Source organism: Grampus griseus, assembly GCF_964374135.1.
Source record: "Grampus griseus genome assembly, chromosome: 3".
In the NCBI taxonomy this organism is placed as follows: Eukaryota; Metazoa; Chordata; class Mammalia; order Artiodactyla; family Delphinidae; genus Grampus; species Grampus griseus.
In genome coordinates this window covers 52979435-53007311 of record NC_139019.1, presented here as the reverse complement: position 1 = coordinate 53007311, position 27877 = coordinate 52979435, and the positions used below count along the sequence as shown (strand labels likewise).

Genomic DNA, 27877 nt, shown 5'->3' with positions numbered 1-27877 from the left:
AGGAATCAATTTTGGTGGCAAAGGTGGTGGTGGAGGCATCCCTCTTGGGTGCCAACAGTGTCAGAGTTTCTGGAATCCAGATATCGGGGGGAGCAGCAGCCATGACTTGCACTGGCACAATGCTGAATTGTGGCCTTCAGGCTATGTGGCCTTCAGTGCTCACTCTCTGGCCCTTCTGACAATTCTGTGAGCTATGTAATACACCTTAATAAATTCCTCTGCTTAAACTAGATAGAGTGAGTGTGGCGCTTGTAATGAAGAAAACAGAGTTACACCACACACACTCACACACACACACACACGTAAGGATTCTGATGGGAACTACCTAAGTGCTGCAATATAATTTGGGGAAATTATAATATTTAGGCTTTTTTAACCTTTTCTTCAACGAATATGGCATGTCTTTTCATCATGCAAAAACAGTTTAGATTTCAAATAAAGTTTTGTTGTTTCTTTATAGCAATCTCTTTCAATTCTCTTTCTAGTTACTTCAGAGGCATGATATTTTATGACCTTTTTTGCAGGGGAAAGGGAGTGTGGGAAAAGAGAGTAGAATGCTATCATAAATTGATGCCTTTCTTTCATTATCGTTTATAACTGGCTAAAATTGATCATATACAGTAAGATTAATTTCTATATATTCATCTTATATACAACGTACTTAATGAATGCTTTTGTTAATTTCAATGCACACTTTATTCTGTTGGATATTCTAGGTTATTTATATCATCTAAATTTAAAAAATTTTTACCACCTTTGAGTTACAGATTTTGTTTCAGTTTTAAGTGTTGCCTGACTGCAAAGAACCTCTAGAATAAAGTTAAATATTAATGGGGAGAGATTTTCACAGAATTCCTCTAGTATTTTACTTTAGTAAAGTAAGATATTGACCATTAGTCTAAACTAGATATGTCTCTTACTACATTATGGAATTCTTTGTTCATTCTCAGTCTCTAAAGAGTTTTTAGCAGAAATGGATGTTTAATTTTATAGTGTTCTTTCAACATCTGTTCCGCGGAACATTTGACCCATTGCTATGATGTATTAGTAGTGTTCATACTATTAAACCAATCGGCATTCTTGGGACAAACCTCAGGAGTTTATTGTAAATAATTCTTACAGTATTCTATTAAATTTTAACATTTATATTTCAAAAGTGAAGTGGGTTGGTGGTTTTCTTATTTTGTGCTATATGAGTATTTTCTTTTTATTTTCTTCTGTGAGGTACCAGGAAATCACTGTTTTTCATGCTAGTATGTTATTACCTTTAAGTCTTTAAAACACACACCTGAATGCATATTTTACTAATTAATAAATTCAAAAGGAATGCAGTATAACTTTTGTTTCCTGCCCCACTCCCCAAAATCAGTCAAGGAACTTAGTGTATGTGTACTCTGCCACACCTCCATCTCTCAGTTTAGTTGATATGAGTTCCAAATCTATATTGCTAATGGTGAGTCATTATTTATACTACTACATTTTTAAAAAACTTTTTCAAGCTTTCATTTTTCTATTAATGCTCACCACTGTACTTTTATACTTCATTTTCCCAATTCTTTAATTATTCATTTAAATTTAACTCTCAGTCATGTGCTATTTATCTTTAAGTGAGTTTCTCAGGAAAGATATGGAAAGTACATTTTATGTGACCTCGAACACACACATATATATGTATAATATCTTAGCAAATAGAGTTATTTGACTACAACGTCATTACACAGCAATTTTTAGAAGGAAAGTCTGAGGCCAGTATGAATTTTATTCCTTTGTAAGCAGTTAGTTTTTCTTTTTTTCCTGTTCAGATATTTTTCCTTCATTACTCAAAAATTTAAAAGTCATGGTACTACATTTAGGGCAGAGTTTCATTTCTCTGTTTCTTTCTTTTCTTTTCTTTTCTTTTCTTTACTTTCCTTCCTTCCTTCCTTCTTTCTTTCTTTCTTTTTTGTTACTCAATTTTTCTTCCAACTTGGGAAAGTCTTCATTAATAGTATCTTTCACTATTGCTTTCATTCCATTTATCTGGTTCCGCACCAAAAGGATATATTGCTATAAATTAATTAATGAATTCCCAATTTATCTGGTATGGATGTTTAATACCAGAAAGTATAGTTTCTTAAATCTAACACAGAAAGATGAGGCTGTTGCGGGGAGGCGGGCAGCTGATGTCTCTGGTCAGCTCAAAACGCAGCTTTCCTATTTCCGGAAGTGACTGCCAGGCGTTTTGGTATAGGAACTAAGTCTCCTCTGTTGGGGTAAGTAGTGTTGGAGGGTGAAATCCACCTTTGACTTCTGCCTATTGAGTTGTCATACTGTTTCCGAAATCTAGCCATGAGTTGACTGTTTTGGAATCATGAGATTTAGTGTTGTACACGGGGTAGTTCTTCCTAAAGACGTAACCAATCATTGGTGTATTCTTAATTTCCAGTATTACTGCAGTTTTGCAAACTGGGGATGGTGGGATATTACAAATATTTCAATGAAAAGCATGATTAACTACCAAACACTCAAGGGGTTGACCCATAAGTTAACCATTCACTCTGAGGTATGTTAATGTCAGTGACTAAAATTAGATTTTGTAACTTCTATCTTGCTAGTTCAGATAACAACTTCTATCTTGGCATTTCAGGAAACAAAATGATAAGTAGGAGCGGGTTAGATAGAACATATTCATGACAGAAATGGTCAAGGCCTCACATCACCAGAAGAAATAAATATCCATCATTTATGTCAACAATAAGAACAGGAGGGATGAAATAGAACAGCTTCACAGAACGACTGACAAAGCAGACCACTACTGGTTATGTGAAATTTGTTGCAGGGGAGATATCTACATCACTTGTGTTAAAAGTCTGCCTGGGTCTCCAGAGGAGGGAGAAGAATTTGCATTTGGCCTTTCTCTTTTGAAAATCAAAACTGTCAAATGAAATGACTAGTGATAAGCTTAAAACCCACATTTCCTGAATTCCAATGAAATAATGGCACAAAAGAAATAAATGTGAACTAACTCAACGTATTTTTTTTTCTTTCAATTTCAAGGATGCTAGAATGTGTCCATTCCCCAGCCAAATTACTGATCCCACAAGGAAGCAGGTTTTTTTTTTTTTTTTTTTTTTTTTTTTTTTACCAATTAAGGAACTTGCTTCATTTCCAGCATTTGGCCTATTTAAAATGATTTGCATCTCTTAACATTGAAGTGGGGCATGTTCTTTGCCTGAGGATCTCACATACACTCTCTCTCTCTCTCTCTCTCTCTCACTCCCTCTTTCAAAACCTTCAAAACTAAATTCATTCCTTTAATGACTGGTTGGTCACTCGGGTAACTATTGTAGAGTTCTGGAATATTTCCACATGTGCAAAAGGAGGCTTTCAGGCCTAAAAGTTCCAGTTTATAGATATACCTACCACTAACTGAGATGTAATGTTACACCAAATAATCAAAGGGGATAGCCTTCAAAGTGTGCCTGGGAGGCCCAGGCAACAGGACAACCAATTTTCCCATGGAAAGTCCAAATGGAACATCCATCCTCACATGATGATAAAATGAAAAAAGTGACCATATCTAGAACATGCTTGTGTGTCATTCAGGCATGTCCTCCTCCCCCTCCATTTAGGTCTGTAGAGTCCAATCTGCTGTCCCACCCAACTCTTTTCCTTAATATTTTAGATGCTGACAGACCATTTTCCTTCAGACCCTAAAGCATGATCCCAATGAAGGACACAAGGCCAATCTGAATTAATACTGAAAACACAGGGTGAAAACAACTCCTTTAAAACAAACCAAAAAAATAAAAAATAAAAATCTGGGAATATGGAGTTATAGCCTTAGAAAAAATACTTCAAAAGGTTATTGGAAAAAATACATGTAATTCAATCTCCTCCTTTAACAGAAAAGGAAATGAAAGCCAAATAAAGAGACTTGACTGACAGCAGACCACCATAAAACTTTAAGAATATTAACCTGAAATATCACTTCTTTCTATCTAAGGAAAAAAGATGAACATAGTGCATGTAATCAAAGGCTGGGTTTTAGTGCACACCTGATACCCTAAGTGACGGACGACTTTGCAACAGTTTTCATAAAAATGGGTTGGGATTTCCTCTCTCAGCCCACTTGTTTACTAGGTAAGTGCCATTTCCTGCTGACCATCCTTGATCTGATTTAGTCACATTGAGGGTTGTTAATACACTATTATCCTGCTCATCTCCTGACCACCAGTTACCCTTTTCATGTATCAGAGCAATAGTTCATTCCTAAAATAATCTGGGATTTTTCTCTATCCTCAAAACACACCATGAATGATAACTGTGACAACAAAATGCCTGTAAACCTTTTTGTAAAAAGTGAGCTCCCCACTCCACTTTGGGGGAGGGGGAGGCCAAGTTCTTTGACAGAGTAGAAGAGAAGAAACAGAAATGAAGAAAAACATTGATCTAGACACTGTGTCTCGCCCAGGAGAAAAGAGTGAATCAAAGCTCACTCTGGAAGGCAGCTATGCTCACCACGACTTGGGATTAACATATACACACTACTATATATAAAACAGATAATCAATAAGGACCTACTGTATAGCACAGGGAACTCTATACTCTGTAATAACCTATATAGGAAAAGCATCTGAAAAAGAATAGATAGTATATGTATAACTAAATCACTTTGCTGTACACCTGAAACTAACACAACATTATAAATCAAATAAACTCCAATACAAAAAAAAAATAAAACATAAGATGTGAGGTTAAATAAAATAAATTAAATAAATAAATAAATAAATAATACTGAAACCAGGGGAGGGAAAAAAAAAAAAGCTCCCACTGAGGATGTCCCAGGTCTTCCCTGATCCCTCCAGAAGGCATTTTTGGGGCCAGATTCCAGAGCCTCTTCTGGGAGGGCTGCAAGAGGCAGTGACTGGGAAGCAGCGTTCCAGACCTGGCTCTGACACCAACAAGCCATGCGATCCTCAACACTTGGCTGCACTGGATCTCAGTGTCCTTAAAACAGTTTTTTTGGGGTTTTTTTCTGTTATTTTTTTTTGTGGTATGCGGGTCTCTCACTGCTGTGGCCTCTCCCGTTGCGGAGCACAGGCTCCAGACGCGCAGGCTCAGCAGCCATGGCTCACAGGCCCAGCCGCTCCGCGGCATGTGGGATCCTCCCGGACCGGGGCACGAACCCGTGTCCCCTGCATCGGCAGGCGGACTCTCAACCACTGCACCACCAGGGAAGCCCCTTAAAACAGTTTTCAAACCTGAATGTGTATGTGTGCACATGTACATACTAAATCTTTAACTCAAGCAAAAGACTACTTCTATCCCCAAATGTGACAAAGTTTGAGCTTCTCTGGCTGAAGCAAAGGTGGAGTGGGGGCTGCAAACCCCACTTCCGCATCACCCTAACCCTGAGGCAGCTCCTCTATAACTGCTGTGGTTCTGACCCACTGGAGCTGGCTTTGTTGAAAAAATGCTGTTCATTTCCCAAGTCAGCTCTAAACCAGAGGAAGTACACAGCAGAGGGACCTCCAAAGGCTGGTGTGCCAAAATGAAAATATCACAGACCACTACAAATGGACCCCAGCAGACACTGCTACAAGGAGGCCACATTCCATTGCCAGCATCCCACCTGCAGACTGCGACAAGCCTGTGCTCTACTTTGTTTTGTATTTACACACTGTATTATCTTATCATTTTAACCACATTATGAATTCAAATTGGTCATAATAATACTTTGATAGTTTCTTCAAACCTCACACTGTGTGGCACTTTATAATACTGCAAATACTATCACATTCAGGCAATCATATGAGACTACAAGAGGAAAGTTCTATTATTTCCATTTTATAGATAAGGAAGTTGAGATCTAAAAAGTGATTTGCCCAAATTAACGCTGCTGATACATAGAGAGCTGAGGTCCAGTGTTTATTACATATACCATTTAGTACTTTTATCAATTGTTCGAGATCTCAAAATTAAAAGGATTCGGGGAGCATGATTACTGAGTGACATAGTAGCTGGAGGTTTCTACACTAGAATCTAGTCCTCAATGCCTGGGAAAGCAGGAACACAGTGTGAAGTGGTAACAACTCCACAGCTTTGTGTAATAGTTCCTTCTCCATTTACCTCACTAACTTCACCAGGTCACCATGATGTTAGTGGGTGCAAAGTTCCTGGAAGTTTATAGAGCTAGCCATTGTTTCACCCAGAGAGAACACGCTTGAGATGTACATGGAAACGCGTAAAGTTATTCCGGTGCCTACATAACACATTCTTGATCCTTATTAAATGTCATCTGCAGCAAGCATTAAAGAGCATTTCCTGTGGACCCAATCTTTGACTCTTAAGGACTCAAAAATCTCAGCCAGACAACAATGGATGGCCCAACGACACAAATACCAGACAATAGAAGGCCAGCACTTTAAAGAATACCTTCCCAGATTAGGCTGAGAAACTAATCAAAGTTGATCACAAAGATTTATGTACAATGCTATTCACCACAATATTACTTATAAGAACAAAAAACTGGAGAGAGTCAAAATACTCATTAGGGGGAGGTAACTGTGGCACATTCATGAAATGGAATATATCTACTCATTAAAACCAAGTATTTGAAACAACAACACAAAGGTATTTAATGGTATGTAAAAATCTCAAAATCATACCAGAAGAAAATGATCTAGATACAAACTTATATCTGATCCCATACTTACATATATATATACAAAGCTATGTGTGCATATGTAATTTTATGTTTGTATGTACAAATTTACAGATACATAAATGTTATAAACATTATAATAGGTGTAGATGTGTAAAATCTACATATTTAGACAAATACCCAATTGTTAAGTAGTTAATTCTGAGTGGTGAATAAGAATATAAATGGTGTTTATATTCTCCTTTATACTTTCCTGTATTTTCCAAACTTTCTATAACAAACATGTACAGCTTTTGTAAACAGGAAAAAAAAAGGTTTTTAAAGACATTTTTTAAAAACCTAAAATTTCATTTTCTAAACAAAAATGATCTCTTCTTCCTAAAACTATATGACTTTTCTTGTATGTATGCTCTCCTAAATTTTCTCCACCTCTCTCTTCCCTAGTCTACAGAAACCAGATCTGCTATCAACTCTAATGTAGGAGTGTGGGTGGGCTCCTCTTCCCACAGCTGAACCCTCTAAATTGGTGATAGTTAACAGATTGTATGTACACCTTAACATCCCATGACAAGCTCTGCAATTACCCACTGTTACTCCTAACATCAAAGCTTAGAACTTGAAAAGCCTGCAATTTGCATGGCTTTGTGGAGAAGTACTCACACATTACCACAGTAAACACAACGATCTGCATTAAAGCATCATCAAAGCTGAAATTGTAATTATGCCAGGGTGAGTAAGTTCAAAGATAGAAATGGCATTGCTAGACATGATATTTAAGAAAATACTCTTTAGTGCAGGTACTTGAATTTAAAACACAGACTTTTAATCCTCCCTTACAGGTTGCCCAAGAGGGAGCATCTAGCCTTCTACCAAGGGCGTGGGGCTCTTAACGAAGACAGCTGGCTGATCCCCAGGCTAACAGGACCCTTACCTCAAGTTCTTTTATCTCTATGGAACAGTTAGTTTTCCTGTGATACAAATCCACACACTCTCACCAGCCTAATGGGCTGAAGAAGACAGTCTGTATTTACATATAGCTGAGAATTTTTCACTCTAGTTCAGAGATAACTTGGGAGTAAGCTAGTGAAGAGGCTGCCAGAGCATCACAGTGCCAGAAAAACCGAAGTCACTCTGACAGTCACCAAAGCAGACGGTCCAGTCTGAGACCATCAAGTAGTGAAAACCTCAAGGGTGAGGAGAGAAGAGATTCAGCAAGGATTTTAAATGTACCTTTTTACTTTCTAGGTCATCATTTACTTATCATATATCTTAGAATAAAAGCAACCCTAAACGTAAGGCAATCCCTTATTTTTCAACTAGCATGTAAAAAAGGAATTTGGGGCAGCCAATTTGAATATATAAACTTCCCAGAGATTTAGAAGACATAATAATATGTGTCATTTATATATTTTAAATCAATGAAATACATAATTATCATACTTAAGAGATTTAAATCTGAAAATGTCTAATCTCAAAGACAAAGTTGATAAACCAATTATTTTAATATTCATTTGTAATATTTTATAGAATCTGAAATGAAAAAGATTCTACATCTCACTAACTTTAGAGAAAACTGGCTATTTGAGACCTGAGTTTCTTAAGTATTCTTATCCATCTAAAATTTATAAGAATCTCTTTTCTCATAGAAAAAAATAACTTCAAGAATTCCCGATGTCTTGTCTCTATCAGAAAGAGAACATTTCAGATTTACTGAATTTCAGTGAAACACGGCCTTATTTGATTGCTCTGTGGACTTGGGAGGGTGTAAAGCACCTTAGCAACCAAGCTAATAAAAAGTATAAAAGGCAACAGCTCCCTCTCAGCTCTTAGCAATGGTTGAAACAGATTATATTATGGACAAGGCAAATGAAAGATGTGCTAAAATGACTTTCAAAATAAAGTTATTAAGATAATGCACTATAATGTGTGGGGCTTTGTAAGTACCCAGACAGATATTTCAGAGGACTTTCTCTTTGTGGGGAAAACAAACCTTGCCTTCGATCAGAAGTTCGGTGCATTTCTGGTCAACAGAGTAAAAATGACCTCTGTGCATTTCTTTATAAACAGTTATTTACTCTTTCAACAAATATTTGTTATGTGCCCCATAGAGATTACTGACTTGATGCTAAAATTCACCAGTCCCTCTCTGGGAGTCCTGTCTTCTTTTGGTATCTGTGACACTACCTTCTCCTCTTTCCCTCCTGCCTCTCAGCTTGCTGCTTCTCAGTTTCTTGTCGGCTACTTGTCTTCTCAGAATGTCTAAATGTTGGCCTTGTAGACTTAGTTCAAAGTTCTGTCTTCGGAACCTCCAAAACTCTTTCCCTCAATGATTTTATCGCCTCCCCACGTTTTAAATACTGTCTATAAATGCACGGTCCAGACTGTTATCACCAGCACAGACTCTTTTGAGTTTCAGGCCCATGGAACAACTGTTTATTTACATCACTTACAAGTCTCTTGGGCATCTTAAATCCAATCAGCAGCAAAGCGAACTCTTCAGTGTTACCTCAGATCTGTTCTTGTCTCCTGTATCTTGGGAAGCACCCCTTCCACTGACCCATGTTCTCAGCAAGGTCTCTGGAAGCCACCCTTGATCAACTCTCTCTCACCCCACAAATCCATCAGTAAATATTGTCAATTCTAACTTGAAAAATGTGTAATGAAGATCCAATTGGTACTTAAGAAACCAAACCAAGCCAAAGAAAATCCACAGTTGATGCATAAACACAAAAAAAGTTGCCAAATTTTGATTTAAAAAAATAAATAAATGAAAAGGAAGAGCACTTCCCAAAGGATGGAAGAGCAAAATCTTCCTGAGTGGCTGCCCAGGGGACCCATGTTCACAAACAAAAACAAAAACAATACCAGTTTTGTTACCACAGGGGTGCATTAAGATTAAATTTAGCAGTAAGCTTCCAAAAGCTTCAATTTATAATAAAGGAGAAACCAAAAAGCTGAATCAAAGACCATTCAGGTTAAATTCTACATTTAGATTTAGGGGACTATCTAGAGATTAGGGGAAAGATGCCAGTCATTAAATTATCATTAGGAATATACGACATGTAAACATTACACTCTTCTCAAAGAACCAAAATGATAAATGCAGGTCACAGGACAGATGGAGCTGCATGAAGGAATTAACAAATATTAATGATGTTGGTATATACCCCTGATTAGTGACTCAACACAAAGCCATACCCAAAACTAAAAAAACACAATGACTGACGTCAGTTCATCTGATTTTATCATCCTTTTCCTTAAGCAGGAAGGGCAAGATGTGTCATTACTCAAGCCAACAATTGGCAATTACACAAAGGCTAAGGATTAAAAAAAAACAAAAAAACAAAATACTGTGGGTACAACGTGAAATAAGAAAGATGTATTCTCCGTAATTCAGAGAAACTGATTTATGAAATACTTGAAATCACAGAACAGATGCATTGCAAAATCATACACCGTGGACACACACACTAGATTAAGAACTCTGGTCTTGAGCCCATTTAAGGTTTTAATAAAAGCAGATGATTCCAAGGTAATGTTCCACCCAAGGGTGACTATATTCAGACATATGATTTGCCAATTTTACCTACATAAAATGAAACTCTATGAGGAGGACATCAAGGTGCTCTTACCTGAACACAATGTTTTACAAGTTTAAGTTAATTTTGTTGAGATCTGCTTATAAGTAGAAAAAAATAACGAGTGACTATATCAGAGACTGCTCTTGAGTAAAACAAGAAAGTTTCTATCACTTTAAAGAAAGAGTGGTTATATGGGACATCTGCAAACTTAATTTGCATTCAGGCTAGCCACCAATTTGCTATGACTCTGGAAGCGCACAATCTTGCTTTGTCCTCTTCCTTAAATATAAAGAAGCAAAGCAACCATCTGTCTTGTACCATCATGTCTCTGTAGCCAAAGGAGGTCACTGCCCTGCTGACTGAACATTTTTATTAAAGATCTACAGATCATATTTAAACAGTCTGGCAAACAATATTTCAAGCACAGAAAATCTGCTGAAAGCTTGAATGAAAGTCACAAAACAAAATAGGTGAAACAAAGGCGCTCTTAAGCTCAGGGCTATGTCCCTAGTCTCACCTTATCTAAGGAGAAATCTTTCACTTATACCTAAAGATCATTCATCTCTATTGACTAGGTTGTTCCCACCAGCAAACTAAAATTCACAGTAATGGCCTTCCCTCTGTGTGCTGCATGCAAACCTGATGGGGCCACAAATATCTGAGCAGAAATATGTAAGTGTACCTCTCCCCCTAGTCATCTAGGGGGTTGAGAGAAACTGTCTTAATGCTTTTTTTTTTTTTTAATACTGCTATCTTCCTCCCTTTGTAGGCTATCCTATAAGGTTTAGGAAGAATTCAAAAAAACCCTTGTTCCTCAAAAATTCACTCACTGCTTGGGAAAACCATCACCCTAAATGGCAGACTAAGAACACGAGGAGGTAAAGAAACACTTCACTGATATTAAGCTTGTCAAACATTAAGAGGCAGGGGAAACAGTGAGGTCAGAGCAGCAATTCTTAGAGGAAGACCAGCCTTGTTTTTTTTTAAAAAAAGAAACTCTACAACAACTAGGTAAGACAAAAACAAAAATGGAAGAAATCAGAAAGAAAAAGACAAACTGGACAACAAAATTAAAAATAAAAACTTGCATTCATCAAAAAACAGCATTAAAAAAATAGCAAATCAGAAAGGAGTATCAGTGAGATGACAAAAGGTAACTAAAACATGCACAAGTTATTCAGCTCACACCTGCTAGAATAGCTATTATCAAAATGACAAGAGATAACAGGCCTTGGTGAAGATGTGGAGAAAAGGGAATCCTTGTACACTATCGGTGGGAATGTAAATTGGAGTAGCCACTGTGGAAAATACTGTGGAGGTTCCTTAAAAAATTAAAAAGAGAACTACCATATGATCCAGCAATCCCACTTCAGGGTACATATTGGAAGCAAATGCAATCAGTATCTTAAAAAGATACCTGTACTCCCATGTTCACTGCAGCATTATTTACAGTAGCCAAGACGTGGAAACAACCTAAGTGTCCTTCAACAGATGAATGGATAAAGAAGATGTGGTGTGTATGTACAACAGAATACTCTCCAGCTATAAAAAAGAAAGAAATCCTGCCGTTTGCAAGAACACAATGAATCTTGAGGGCATTAGGTTAATGAAATAAGCCAAAGAAAAATACTGTATGATCTCAGTAATATGTAAAATCTAAAAACAAAACAACAAAAAACCCCACAAACTCATAGATACAACAACAAAATGGAAGAAATTAAAAACCACAAGACTTGTGGTTGCCAGAGCTGGGCGGTGGGTGAAATGGGTGAAGGTGATCAAAAGGCACAAACTTCCAGTTACAAGATAAATAAGTTCTGGGGATGTAACATACAGCATGGGGACTATAGTTAGCAAAACTGTATTGTATATTTGAAAGCTGCTGAAAGAGTAAATCTTAGAAGTTCTCCTCCTAACACATATATATGGAATCTAAAAAAAAAAAAAAGTTCTGATTAACCTAGGGGCAGGACGGGAATAAAGACACAGACGTAGAGAATGGACTTGAGGACACAGAGAGGGGGAAGGGTAAGCTGGGATGAAGTGAGAGAGTAGCATTGACATATATACACTACCAAATGTCAAATAGATAGCTAGTGAAAGCAGCTGCATGGCTGGCACAGGGAGATCAGCTCAGTGCTTTGTGACCACCTAGAGGGGTGGGATAGGGAGGGTGGGAGGGAGACGCAAGAGGGAGGGGATATGGGGATATACGTATGCATATAGCTGATTCACTTTGTTATACAGCAGAAACTAACACAAAACTGTAAAGCAATTATACTCTAATAAAGATGTTAAAAAAAAAAGTTCTCCTCACAAAGAAAAAGAAAAGTGTAACTATGTGAGGTGATGGACATTAACTAGACTTACTGTGGCAGTCAAAAAAAAAAAGATATTTAATCATTGTGTTGTACATCTTAAATACAATGTTACATGTCAATTATATCCCAATAAAACTGGAAAAGGTACTATGATATTATGTTTGGCCTCTGTCAACAGAACCTGAAAAACTTTAACATTACTGTTGGCAAGCGTGGAGTAAAGAAAAAGTTGCAGCATATGCATTTCAGTCACATGTACAGACACATACACACACAATATGTACAGGAAAAAAGACAAGAGATATAATAAAATGTCAGCAGGGTTATCCTTGGATAGTGAGTTTAAAGGGGATTTATATTTCCATATAATTTCTCATGTTTTCTACAAACTCTCAGCTTATTGTTACAATCAGAATATCACATTTTATTTTTTAACCGTATCAGCGTTGAAGATCAGAGTCATGGGAATAGAGGATGCAAAATATCTTGTGAGATTTTATCATACCTTAAAAATGGCTCAGGGTCATGTGGATATTGGTAAGTGGATTAAGGACTTGGTTGGCACAAAGTGCCAACATTTCAGGTTTTACTAAATCTCTTACCACCCAGCTACATATCTTCCAAGCTTATGGTCACATTCCTGGGGCAGTGAGTTATAATGAAGTTCCTCGCCAACATCAGGGATGCTCTCACGTACGTCTCTGGCACCCTGGAATGTTGACTAATCCTGTTCTATCCCAGACTCTCTTCGTTGAAATTATGATTCCACCTTGTGTATTTCTTCTCTATCTCCACTTCACTGCTAGACTGCTGACTTTCAATTCTCTGTATCAGTGTGCCTGTCTGCAAAACCACTGCCTTTTACCCCCATCCTATTCAGTGTCACATCTAAATAACTACAACTGATATAGCAGAAATACAAGGAGAGCAAGTTGTGAAGTGGTGAGACCAATGAGTGGCTCCAAAAGAGATGCCAACACAAGTTCAAAAGAGGAAGGGCCGCACAGTTTGCTGAAACAATAAAAATGTTATTGGAAAAGTGTACCTGATGTATCATAGCTTCTATTTGGTAACCACCTTAATTTATACTCTCAGTTGTGTTTGTTAAGCCAAGGCCGCAAGGGTAGAGGTGGGGAGAAGGGAAACTAATGACGAAATGCACATAGAAATGTTCTCAGTGTGTTTTGAAGAGTAGGATTCGGGGTGTGTCATTGCCTAACCCCATGTGCTACCCCAATACTTTTCTGAGTTTTGCAAGTTTCCACTTGGAGTTGTATTGTTCATACAATCACTCCAGTTCTCTGCTTATTTTCACCTGGATGGGCCTCCTTTAGCTCAGTTGTATCTTTGAAGAGAGACTTGGTGAGTAGAGCAGCAAACACAGTGGTAACTAATCCTTCAGAAATGAGGTCCCTATATATGACAGATAGATAGATAGATAGATAGATAGATAGATAGATAGATAGACAGGTAGCTAGATAGATAGATACATAGATAGACAGTAATTTATACAAGTTTTCCCAAGTAGATACTAACCTAATAGGTTATGTATACTTAGTGGTTTAAGAATACTTCCTGTCTTTAATAATTCCTAGAGTTGTCCAATAGGAAAGTGAGACTTTTTTCCACCTTTCCTTTCAGAAACCCTTGTATAAATGAATCTAAGTAGCCAGCTGCAAATTCCCAGTAAAACCATTTTTGAAGACACCAAAGGTTAGGTATTTTGACCAATGGGACAACATTTGATTCTAGGACTCTAGAAGTTTGGAGTCAGTGGGTCTCAGTTATTTGACTACATCTAGTCTGTGGCTCATCCTCTGTAAGTATCACTCTTAGAGCTCAGACTTTAACCATTTGAATCAAAATACAACATTGAAGTGATATCGTAGTAGGCAGAATTCTAAAAATGGTCTCCTCATGATTCCCGTCTCCTAGTTATCCTAACCCTCATCTAGGTACTACTATGAAGGGATTTTGCAGACGTAATTAAAGTTCCACAGCACCTGACTTTAATATACAGAGACTGAGTAACCCTGACCCAATCAGATAAGCCCCTTAAAATAAAAAATTTTCTTTGACTGATAGCAGGATAGTTAGAGATATGAAGCATGAGGATCACTGGATGTGCCAGTGCAGGCTTGAAGATGGAGGAGGGCAGCTTCCGGCTCATAGCCAGGATAAAATGTGGATCTCAGTCCTACAGCCGAAGGGATCTGAATCTGTCCACAACCTGCATAAGCTTGGAAGCAGATTCTTTCCCAGTCTCTAGATAAGAGTCCAGCCCATTGTGAAAATAAAGAAAGCCTCAATTTACATGGAATGGGGAAGCCCTGAAAGGGGAGCTCTCACACACTACCACTCAGACCCCAGCGGGGGGAAGGAAGAATTTCTCCCAGTCCAGCAACAGCTCAGCCACTGAGAAGCCACTACCACCCTGGACTCTCCTCCCAACTTCCTCTTTTCTTCTGTAAAAACAAAAGCCTCTCTTCTGTTTTTTGGACTTACCTATGGTTTGCTGTAATTCTCTGCTATTCCCAAATAAACTCATTTTGCTGGTAAAATACCTAGCTCTTTTTCTTTTTTTTTTTTAAGGTCAATAACTGACACTGACTCTGGCCTTATGATACCGTGAGCAGAAAAAGCAGGTGAGGGTTCCTACAGAAATAGGAGCTTATCCTTTCTACCTTTCTTTGATTTTGGCCTTGAGATACCTTGAGAGCTCCCCTGAAGTCAAACAAGTCAAGCCTACTTAGACCTGTATAGACCTGTAAGATCAATAAATAGATATTGTTTTAAGCCACTAAATTTTTGGTAATTTATTGCATAGTAAGCAGGTATTATTTTGTTTCCTTTACCGGTTTTATTTTTAGAGCCTTATTTTATTATAAAACCACTACACACTAATTTCCCTACTTTCCTATTCTCCAAAGATAAACACTGCTCACTTTCTCTTTCCAAAAACTCCTTATGAATATGCATGAATATACAAGTATTTATGCATGTCTATATGCACTCAAACACACACACACATATATAAAATTACACAATGTATTTTTTTGCTGAACAGTCTATCTTGGGCAGCTTTCTAAATCAGAACATAAAAGCCTACCTCATTCTTTGTAACAAACATGCAGTCTTGGATTACATACCTGAATTATTTTCTACTAAACCAGCTGCTTAATGAAGGGCATGTTAAATAATAAAGTGGTAACAACTTAAGTGTCCATTTGCTAGTTACAGCAATGTTAGATTTATTATTTTCTGTTATTCTGTGAGATATCAGTAAGATAAATTCCTAGAGATGGATTTGCTGGGTGAAAGGGTAAATGCAGTTGAAATTTTAACTGATACTGCCAACTAACGAAAAGCGTTGTACCAATTCACATCAACACTTACGTGATGTGAGAGGGACTGTTTCTCCACAACCTTGCTATCATTGGATTCTATCACTTTTACAAAATTTTTGACAATATGCTAGGTGAACAATAGTGTCTCATTATTCTGGTTCATATTTCTTTTATGATTGCAATGAATCATCATTTCAAACATTTTTGTTGGCCAATTTAATTTTTTTCTATGATATGCCTTTTACATCCTTTCCCCATTTTTCTCCTGGTGCAGTCACCATTTTCATATCAATTTAAACAAACTTTTTGTATATTAAGGCAATCAGATGTTTGTCAGTTATGGGCATAAAAATATTTTTCACACTTTGTTTTCTTTTGATTTTGTTTATTACACAGAATTTTTCATTTTAGGAGAGAGATAATAGTCTTTCCTTTGGGGCTTCTGGATTAAATTTCATGCTTAGAACTAGGAGCCTGTGATTTTTACCTTTCTTTTTTTTTTTCTAATGGGACTGACCTGTTCATGGTTCGTTTAGGAATGCCTGGCTGTCAACAAACACTATTTTGTCTGTGGAGATAAGCTCCAGAACATGATGCCAGTATCTCTTCTTCCTCAGGGTACCACTGACATATCTACACAAATAAATTAATGTTCTCATTTCTACCGATTCATTCAATGGGTATAAATTCATGTCAGTAATGCATGTCCTGACTCACATAATCCCTACCTAAGAAAAATAGAAAGTGTATCTCCTGGGTGACTAAGCACTGAGAGACGGCACTTATTCTTTCTCTTGTTTTTCATGGGGACATCAAGGAACTGTCCCCCTGGCCTCTGTGTACCATACGCAGTAGAGAATGTAGCAATAGGAAGAGGTAAGAGACGCAGTGAGTGAGAAAGCGTTTCGCATTATCAAGATGTGAGGACAGGTCCTTTATTTAATTTACATTTTATTCTTCTTGTATATAGAAATAGGAACCTACCAGACTGTGATAAATGCCATTTCTCACAAAAAGTCGACAGACTTTTCTACAGCTTATGAGTGAATAACAACCTGTTATGTTCCTCCATAACATAAGGGAAAATGCTCTCGGAACCTGAAAGACAGGCTTCTCTTTGCCCATTCCTCCGATTAAATACAAAATTGTGTTTTGAGGGAAAAAGAATTCTCCATAGAGAAACAAATAATAATCAAAAGGATCATTAAAGTCTTAACTACACTTTCTTTAATCTCAATATTAGAACTGAAGAAAATAATGGCAGTAAAAGACTAATCGACAGGCACATCAAGTATGATGCAATTACCACAGAACACTACAAAGAGGAGTAGGATTAACTTTTTTAAATCACAACTGAATTATATGTAAGAAATAAAATTTATCATATACTTAGCACCTTGTATATACTGCTGGGCACTCTGACAGAGGAATGAAAAGATAAGACAAAGATATAATTCCAGCCGCTGAGTAAAGTATTTGGCCTTGCTTGATCCTACGGTCAGCTTTCACTATTATGACGATGATATAATAAATATCTCCAAAGTATAAAAGTAATAATATAAACAGTTGTGTATTCACCATTCAGCTTTGGAAATATAACATTGCCAACTGCTTACCCCTCTCCACAATTATACCCCCTGACACCTTCTCAGACGTAACTACTAACACAAAATGGGTCTTTAAAATGACCATATTTTCCTTCAGACTCTTACTATAAATGTACAGATACATATTTATATGTGTGTGTGTGTGTATTCCTAAACAAAACATTGCATGTAGCATCACATTAACCTTATATGTATGGTTTAAGTAAGATTCTTTTGCAACTTGCTTTTGTTGCCCAACACTATTTTTGAACGCTAGTTCATTTGTTTTCTAGGCACACGGTGTTCCGTAGATAACTATGCCACAATTCATTTATCTACTTTCCAACTGATAGACATTTGGGCCACACTGCTTCAAACGTTTAGCTATTACAAATGATGCCACTATGAGCAGTCTAGAGCACACCTTCTTGCATATATGTGTAGGCGTTTCTCTAAAGTTTTCCCTCAGAGTGGCATTTCTGGACGTTAGTGGTCTTACTACATACAGCATCATAATTTTATGAATTTGTCCTTTGCTTTTTTAACTTTACCATCTTTTATTTATTACTATGAGGAAAAGAAAATTTATTCCAAAGGGGCAACTACGTCTCTCTCTCTCTCTGTCCCGGCTTGTCCCCAAACATGTTTAGATAACTTCCACTCTCAGCTGGAGAGCCCCCCCTAAGCAAAAGGACTGCTTTCCGGGGGCCAGTCATAGCCTAGTTTGTAAGTCAACACCACCTGAAAGTCTATCATGTGACAGTTTCTGCAAGAGTGTAACAGAGGTAGGGCTTAAACACTCATCCTTTCACCCCATCATCTTCCATATCTCGAACACATCTTCCTACAGATCCTCCTCAAAATCTGTGAAAGGCACTCAAAGTCAAAATTCATTTTACTTTCTGACTTTCATCTCTCTTTTCACCTTTACATTCTTGTACAATCAAGCATGTACATCCCACACTCTAGCCACACACTAGAAATTCCCCCATCTCTCACCCCTGCCAAAGTCTTGTTCATCTTTCAACATCATGAGCAAGTGGCTCCTTCAACATCTCCCAAACTTTCCTGATTGGAACTAACCCTTCTCTTCTTTGCACCATCTTAGATAGAATTCAAACAAACAAAAACCACACAAAGCAGTCTTCATTGCACAGTTTTTGTAATATGGTTCTACCATCCTTCTAAGTAGTTCTTGAGGCCAAGGGTCTCACCTCTTGAATCTTCTTTGTCCCTACAATGGTTCTGGATGTAAAGATAAGTTATACATACACCGCTGTCAGGTAAAACTTTAGATAAACTCTTGCCCACATTACAAGAGGAGACATGTTCTAGACTGCTCAGGGCAGCATTGTTCGTGCTAGCTAATATATACAATAGATAAGTTCAACTTTAGGGAGAAAAATGCTGAATAGTTTTGATGCACTTTAGGACATGAGACCCCAAAATATGGCGCACTGGCACATTGACTATTTTAAGGTGAAGGGATTTGAGAAACAGCATGTGCAGGAAGGGCTTTCTGACCTGCCACGTACGCAGGTCATAAAACCTTCTTGTGAGAGCCACCCTCCCTACACCTGGAGGAAAGGAGCCTTCTTATCTCTGAAGAAAAGGGACACAGAAGAATCTGAACAAACAGTCCTTGCTAACTTTCCCCCAGTTTACTACAATTAGCTCACCTTTGTCCTATACGTCTTTGCACAACTCCCTTCTCTTCACCAAACTACTGTAAAAACAATCCCAATTTAACCGTTCCTTTGGGTTTTCATTCCCTCATGAATGCTCCCATGTCCCGTAAAACGTATGTTAAATAAATGTGTATGCTTTTCCTTTGTTAATCTGTCTCTGGTTACTGGGTCCCCAGTGGAGAAGTTAGAAGGGGAGAGGGAAAAGATATTTTTCCTCCCTTATAGCTCTTGACACTAATCCTCTTCAGGTGAACTGTCATGGCCACGTTTCCCAAAGGAAATCCTAACATGGGAGCGTGACTTGCATCATCCACAAATTCAGATGTGGAGAAAAAAAAACAACTGGGATAGGACCCCATATAAAAAGGATTTCTCCCTTTCAGATCCAAGAGCTCAAAGAGAGGCTAAGGTTTGGGCTGACTGATGAGAAAGAACAACTTAGTGACAAAGCTACAGGGAAACCAAGATAACAAGGTGGGGAGACGCATCTAAATTTCCAAATGCCTGTATTTTAAAAACTAGCAAGACGAAGTAAAACAGAACTCAAGAAAAGGTATTTCATTACCTGCATGAGCAGAGAGAGGTGAGTGAGGCCGAGGCAGTGCTGGGGGCTGCCCATTACCTATCAAGCTTTTCCGGTTGCTGGTTCGGCAACTGTCCAAAGGAAAGGAAAACCAGTTTTAAAAGCAATAATAATGATAACGTTCAAGTATGTTCAAAGTAGACATAGCTTAGGTTGAACAATCTATCCGCACATGTTATTTCTAAAATTTTTGCAAGTCAATATGCACCCACTAATATTTGAAGAAAATATAATGTATTCATATCATATATAACACCATCAATATTCCTCACCACAAAGTTATCATCCAATGCCTTTCTTTTGGCTCCTCACTGCAAATATGTGATATATACACACAAGTGATAAACTAAGGATTCAAATCAGCAAACCACAGGTAGCATCTCTGCTGACATGAAATTTCTAATACAAAATTACATGCAATGAAGAACAATGACATTAATCTTACAGTGATGCACTAATTAAAAATCTAATTATTTAGACAAATTTCATAGTTGTGCCTTTTGTCAATAGAACAGCCAATGCCTAAGATAAATGCATTTCACTACTCATTCATTTTTCATCTTCATACTGCATTCAGTATTAAGGTAAATATTTTGGAATCATAGAAACAGATTCCAGTTTGTATTAAAATAACAATGAAGGCCTTTTCTCACAGGCACACTACCTACTGTTTTTTATCCTGGTACCCAGTGAGTAGAAATAAATCGCTACATATGAGCACAGGGTAACTATTTTTTCCTGTTTCTGCTACTAGAAAGTTAAAAAATAGCTAATTTGATTCCAAAGTAACTTTCACAAGCCTCAAAGAATAACACAAATGCAAAACTGGTTGATGATGAAGTGGATGTTATCTTACTTTCGTTTGCTTTTCTTCAGTACAGACTAGTACTTCACAATCAGTATAGTGGTTAGAAAAGGATAATACAAACCAGCAGGTTACCTCATTGAATTCACCTATAATAAGGTTCAGGGCACTATGATTTCATCCTCCTACACTTGGTGCCCTTATCCACCATTGAAGATTTATTGTAATGTCTTCTTAATTCAGAATATACCTGTTACAGCATTCTTGAAACAGGAATTTTCACCTAACTTCTAAATAACATATAGTGGACATAATTGAGAATTTGTATAAAATATTTGAAAGGGGGCTTCCCTGGTGGTGCAGTGGTTGGGAGTCCGCCTGCCGATGCAGGGGACACGGGTTTGTGCCCCGGTCCGGGAAGATCCCACATGCTGTGGAGCGGCTGGGCCCGTGGGCCATGGCCACTGAGCCTGCGTGTCTGAAGCCTGTGCTCCGCAACAGGAGAGGCCACAACAGTGAGAGACCCACGTACCGCAAAAAAAAAAAAAAAAAAAAAAAAAATTTGAAAGGAACATTTCTAAATACTATTTAAACAACACATTTCAAAACCAAAACAAATTTCTTTCTCCAATATTGACTTGGGAACCAATCCTCTCTCTTAGATGTTTGCTGCTTATTATCATTTGTCAACATTCCCATATTTATAATTTCTTAAGGTCAGGCTGCATCATTTTATTTTCCTTACTGGAGCAATCAACACCCCCTAGCATTATCTGTGAGTTTAATTAAGATCATGTTTACTCAGTCTTAAAGAAGTTGTTGAATAAGAATAGACCCTTGATAATTATGAAGGTGGAATGTGGTATTATCAACTCATCTATCAAGAACCATAATTTGGCCTATTAAATTCATAACCATTCATAACCATTAAGTCAGATCGTGTGATTGTTTTTTTAAAAAATATTGTACAATGTATTCAGTGTTAATTCAAATTAATGTCTCCTTTAATTTTAACATAGGAATATTAAATATATCAACTTGCTGATGTTAGTAAGAGAAATTATAAATGACAGATTTATATCCTGGAACTCTCAGCAAAGTTATTTGCTAATTTGAGCAAGTTAATTGTAATACAGGTTAACTTATACAAAAATGGCTATTTGTATTAGTTTTTACATTTAGTATTTGATCTAAATCATTTATGAAAATTTATGTAAATCAAATAAATAAGAAATATATATCAATAGAAACAGTAACCTAATGAATATCTTACATAAGAATATCAGTGAAATACGCTGACAAAACTAAAATTTAGAAAATATTTTTAAAAAACATTTTAATTGGGGCTTCCCTGGTGGTGCAGTGGTTGGGAGTCTGCCTGCCGATGCAGGGGACACGGGTTCATGCCCCGGTCCGGGAGGATCCCACATGCTGCGGAGCGGCTGGGCCCGTGAGCCATGGCCGCTGGGCCTGCGCCTCCGGAGCCTGTGCTCCGCAATGGGAGAGGCCGCAGCAGTGAGAGGCCAGCGTACCGCAAAAAAAACCAAACAAACAAAAAAAACATTTTAATTGAATTTTCCTAAGAAACATATAGAATGACTAGTACATTACCACAACAAGCTAAGTAGCCAATAATTTGTAGTTAAAACAAAGAGAAACACAAACAAAAAATTCTCACAACTGTATCAGTTATTTAAAGCCTACCAAAAACAAAAAAGGGTGGAAAAGTACTGATGTGATTTAAAAAAAAAAAACTCAAAAAGAAACATCAAGGGCTTCCCTGGTGGCGCACTGGTTGAGAGTCCGCCTGCCGATGCAGGGGACACGGGTTTGCGCCCCGGTCCGGGGAGGATCCCACATGCTGCGGATCAGCTGGGCCCATGAGCCATGGCCGCTGAGCCTGCGCGTCCGGAGCCTGTGCTCCGCAACGAGAGAGGCCACAACAGTGAGAGGTCCGCGTAAAAAAAAGTGAAACTAAAGAACAGTTATGAATTCAAGTTCCAGCTATCCATCCCCAAAATGCAATCTTTCTGTTTCACTCTTTAAGAAGAAATGGAAGCCATCCACCCTGCCCGTGCTTGATTCTGAAAGCTGAACCCAGGAACCACCACTGCCCACAAAGAACCTGCTCCTCTTCATGCCACCCAGTTGAAAAAACACATGGGACACAGCCTATGATGACATGCTCAGTTTGTTCTCTCAGTTGACAAGGTGACACAATGGCACAGATTCTTTACTTGCAAAATCTGAATTTAGCCCAAGAAGATAGCCACATATACTTGAGACAAAGGCAAAGGTAAACGATGGATTAGAACAGGGGCTGATGGTGCTAAGTGAGCTTTCCTTGTTACCTCATTCCTTTGGTTCCTGCCTAGAAAGATCCACCTGCCAACAGAAAACACACACACACACACACACACACACACACACACACACACACACACAGAGTACAATAAGCACTGCTGACTATGGACCTGGGATCTGAGAAGAATGGGAGGGTGAAAGGCAATGACAGTACTTCTGAGTCAGAAGGACTGTCTGGCCCCTGCGGGCTGGGAGGCGAGGCAGGTGGGGACAGAACCCTCTGGGAGAAGAACGTCACAGTTGGATGGGCACTCTGTTGGAGACGCTTTAGCATGACAGGAAGCCACCACCGGGAAGTGGTTTATTTGTTGGCGTGGTGTTTTGGCTTAGGCAGGTGACCTGGGATCACACAGGGTGCCACTCTGCTCCCTGAGTTCACTGTTCCCAAACTGCTCACCAAAGCAGTTTCACAAGGAGCTTCCCCATCTCCTAACGATTGCCAATAGCACCTTCCATTTGTCAGGAGGATAGAGAGACAGATCACGCATTTCATCGTGCAAGTCAGGCCTGATCAGAGCGAGGGACAAAGGAACGTGGGCTACTAGCTGAGGGAGGGGAGGGGAAGGAGGTGTATGGATTTTTGGCCCAAACCACCCATATTCTATTCCTGCCTAGATTGTCCTTATGCTCAGAGCTCCGTATGAAGGGCGTGGTGGGACCTGTAAGAGCCTCACACCTGGATCTGTCACATCTCTCCTGGCAGAAGAACCTGTTAATTATCCTCTACCAGGTCTGTAAAAGCTGTGAGGGCCACCAGGCTGTGGCTTTTTGCAACTGTTCTGAGGAGCTGAAATGCAGCTTAATTTTAAATTACAATCATTTGGGGACATGAATACTGATCATGTCTGATCGTGGTAGGACAAGCTGAGAAAGAGAAACCCAAACAGGCAGTAATTTCTAACAGTCACAGCCGACTTGGAAGGTCAACATTTAGTACGACATATGACTGACCACAATTGAGGGGCAATGAGTTGCCTAAGAAGAGCTCCAGGAGTTCTGAAAAGCTAGCCTATAATTTATTAATTCATCTTGATGAAAAATTTGATAAATTTGCACAGGAGGCCAATTATAGACCATAGATTTACTGAATGTGAACATCTGCTATTTCCTGATACCTTAATAGAATCTGAACACTGAATACTCCTTGAACAAAGAGGAAGACAGAAGTGGAAGAAACCGGGCATGAACAGGAGGCAGAAATTGTCTAGCTAATGTGGTATTGCTGAAAACATGTTATAAAACAGGCAGGCTTCTGTTTCCTTATCTTTACAATGAAGGGGTTAGACCAGATTAGAGGAGTCATTAATTATTTTTGTTTGGTTTATGAAATTTTAAAAATATAGAAAAATAATCAAACAATTCTCACCACCTGAAATGAACAATGGTATCATTTTCTGATGTTTACTCCCAATCTTTAGTATATGTATGTCCTTTCAGTGGCTGGGAAGGCTTTGTGCGGTGAACCTCCCGGGGATTATCTGGTTCTATAAGGGTGTACACCTTTCACTGTCTTTCTAGTGACTAGGCTACTTTAAATGCTGTAGGAGTTGCAGTTAAGTTGGAGAAAACTAGTAGTAATACAAGTGATTCTTGTCCATAATAATGTAAATGAATTTTGTCTTGTGCAAATACAGTTAATAACCACCCACAAAGAGATGACCCCAAACATTTAATATCATTGTCCTACGAGATATTAACTGGTTTTGTATCTATTAGCAAATTTTATTTCATCATTTCTGATTATATGTATATAATATATACATTTATATATATTTTAATATATATATTTTATGTATATGGTTTTCAAAATCTCTTACTGTTGTCCTCATTAATAAGTTAAATAAAATCTCTCACACATGTTTATTTTATATTTGTATGACAGTCATGTTTTTGACTTTTTGGATAAATTGCACTTTGGCACACACTATATATTATAGATATTCTGTAACTTACTTTTTTTTTCACTCAACATTATATTTTTGAGATTTAACCATGGCAACATAAATATGGGTTTAATTCATGCCTTTTTTAGATTATTCATTTGAAGCAAATTTTAGGATTATTAAATGCACTAAAATTATGTATATCATGGACATTTCTTTTCTTTGTGCAACATTAAATATCTAGGCCTCTGTGTATTTGCAAATCTGATTGTAAAAGCCTTGAAAAGTATCTTCAAGACTGAATTTGAAAGAAAAATTATATCATGCAACATAAAGCAAGTCTTCCTTACAATTTTCTTTGGATACTTCTCCCCCAAATCCTTAATTCCTTCAGATGCTGCCTTGCCCTTCTCTCCATGTCTGTCTTCATACTATTGTCTTCTCCAGAAATAACTTTTTTGTCTTTCATATGTAAATCAATCTACCCTTCCTCTGGGCCTCGTCTACAGCTCTACCCCTTTTCCTGTAGAGCACAACGAGGCCACAGCTGGTAGCTGGCTGGATAAGCTTTAGTGCCCCTTAGAAGGCAACAGGAAGCAAAGCATTAATATTCGTGTCCGTGACATACTCTTATTTAGGTGAAGTTATGACACTGCCGATGTCTTCCCTATGGCCCATGAAATCAGGGCTCCCCCCAAGGTTCCACTGATTCATTCAACAAATTACTTTTCGAGTTCCTAATACATGCTAGGTACTACTCTAAACAAACAAATACCCCTGCTGTCCTCTAGAGACCTGTATTCTAGAGAAGGAAGCAGATAATAAACATAGTAAACTAGTAAGATAGTATGGGAGATGGTGATGACGTTTGTAGTACGAGGGATGGTGATGGAGAACAATGATGCAGAGGGTAGGATATGGAGCACGGATGTAGGAAATCACAATCTTAAACAGATGGTTAGGGAAAGCCTCGTGGTGTGGGGGGAAGGGGAGTGCGGTGTCTGAGTAAGACAGAAGGATGAGGGAGTGAACATTCAGGAAGAGCAAAGGCCCTGGTCAGGCGTGCTCCAGGACCAGCAGGCAGGCCAGCGTGCGGGAGGGGAGCTGGCCAGAGGCGAACAGCCAAGACGACGGCGGACAGAGTCCGGGGCCACCTCTGGGGCAGGTGCAGGCCACAGCACGGAGACTGGTTTTCCTCTGGGTGAAAAGGGAAGCTGTTGGAAGGTTTTAAACACCATCTGAGTTCTGTTTTAAGAGAATCATTCTGGCTGCTAGATTGCAATAATCAAAGGAGGAGGGAGAAAGGCCAGTTAGGGAGCTAAGCGGACGGACATGCCTAGTATACCCCATTTCCTGGGACTCAACTTCAAAATACAGCATTTTATTTTAAAAACTCAGGCCAAATCACTCCCAAGATTCAATGCAGGTATGAGAGCAGTCCATGCTCTTCTGTACAGCCTCTGAAACACTGGAGAAAGAGCAGGTAGCTAGAACTGTGGTGACTGCCAAGCAGAGAACTTCAGCCCTCTGCATATGGGCATCAACGCAATGACCTAGTTTATCGTCATCCGGGGTATATTACTGTGAACGCTGAGTATTGATACTATCGGCTTGATATTTGAACTTAACTTTTCCGTTAGTAGAAAAACTCCTTTTGAAAGGCATTAATTATAATGGAAATGAATGACTGCTCATACTGCTTTCACCTAGGAGCAAAAAAATTTGGCTAGTTACATGCCTAGAGGAAGGTATAGGTCTCCACGCTTTCAAAAATTCTGAGGAAAATATATATATTACTGTATACAGTACTTCTTGTAAATATATCTAATCCATTAAGATAAGCCCTTGGTGAGGTCTAGCCCAATTTTCTGTCTTTGTAGAGGAAGAGAGAGATGGCTGAACATACAGATATTGGCAAGATGCTATTCAATGTAAAAAACATCTATGGGCAAGTACGATGGGCAATAAGAAAATGAAGAAAACACTCTCAAAGTATAAAAGAAGAGCTAAGAATGATTCGCAGATAACTGTATTCTAAGGCAGAATCTGGCAGAGTTGTACAAACAAAAATGTGTTGCTATCTGAAGTGTGAGATAAAATCCCAATCAGCTTTGAAACGTATTTTCATAACTGATAAGCACTGGAATTTTATAGTATACACTAAGTATGACACATTGTCCCTCCATTTCATAGGTCTTCCCTAAATAACCCCTTAATCTTGGTGATCTGCCTGACACAGAAACTGATGTCAGTGAGCCCTGATGTCATATGTGAGCATGTGACTGATGGGGGGCTGACGTGCACCATGTTGCACCAGAGTGACCCTGGCAAGCAGAGCATCTACTCTGTGGTCACTCATTCATTCAGTAAACATAACCAGGGATTCTACCTGGAGCTTACCATCTAGGATAGGGGATAAGATCCTTGAGGTCAAAGATTATATCTTCTATCATAGTGAATCTCTTTGGATACCCAGAAAAATATAGAAAATAAAAATGACTTGAATAGAGATTCAGTAAATATTTTTGAATAACTAACTAAATATGGTTCCTACCATTAAGGAGTTTCTAATTTAACTTGGAGGACAAACATAGTCTAATCTATAAGACTAAACTGATCTAAGACGATATTATAGTCTCATTCTACTAGCTTGATCAAGGCAGTGTATAACAGAAAACACAAAGAGCTGACAGGTTTATATGATGTGAAGCATCTTACTGAGAAAACCTACATACACGTCATTCTGAATAAAAATTACAATGGGAAATCAGAGGAATGAAAAGAGGGGCATATCACAATGGTCAAAGTCAAGCAGGAGCTGGTAATAATATGGGATTTATAGCAGCAAAGTTAAGTCCAACTGCTGAAAATGTTAGAAGTAAAAAGCAATTAAAGTGAGAAGGCTCTCAATACCTGTTAATTTTTTTTTAGTGCAATTTATCTGCAACATGCATAATGGGACATACCTAGCCTGAACGTCCCCCAAGATTCCTAAGACATCAGGGCAGGTCACCTATTTGAATGAAGACACTTAAGGGCTGGAACAGTCAATGATGAGATGAATTCTGGACTT

At 38.3% G+C, this 27877-nt stretch overlaps 1 protein-coding gene across 4 annotated transcripts in view; it reads right to left on the bottom strand.

Annotated features, from left to right (window-relative positions):
- MAST4 (microtubule associated serine/threonine kinase family member 4) overlaps nucleotides 1-27877 on the bottom strand; it is a gene marked incomplete at its 5' end in the record, with an annotated part of 565267 nt that overhangs the window by 92352 nt on the left and 445038 nt on the right. For all 4 annotated transcript variants that reach the window (XM_082651132.1, XM_082651135.1, XM_082651133.1 and 1 more), the window contains one exon: nucleotides 19735-19823. In XM_082651132.1, the coding sequence (XP_082507258.1) occupies nucleotides 19735-19823 (89 nt within the window). The remainder of the gene's footprint in view (nucleotides 1-19734; nucleotides 19824-27877) is intronic.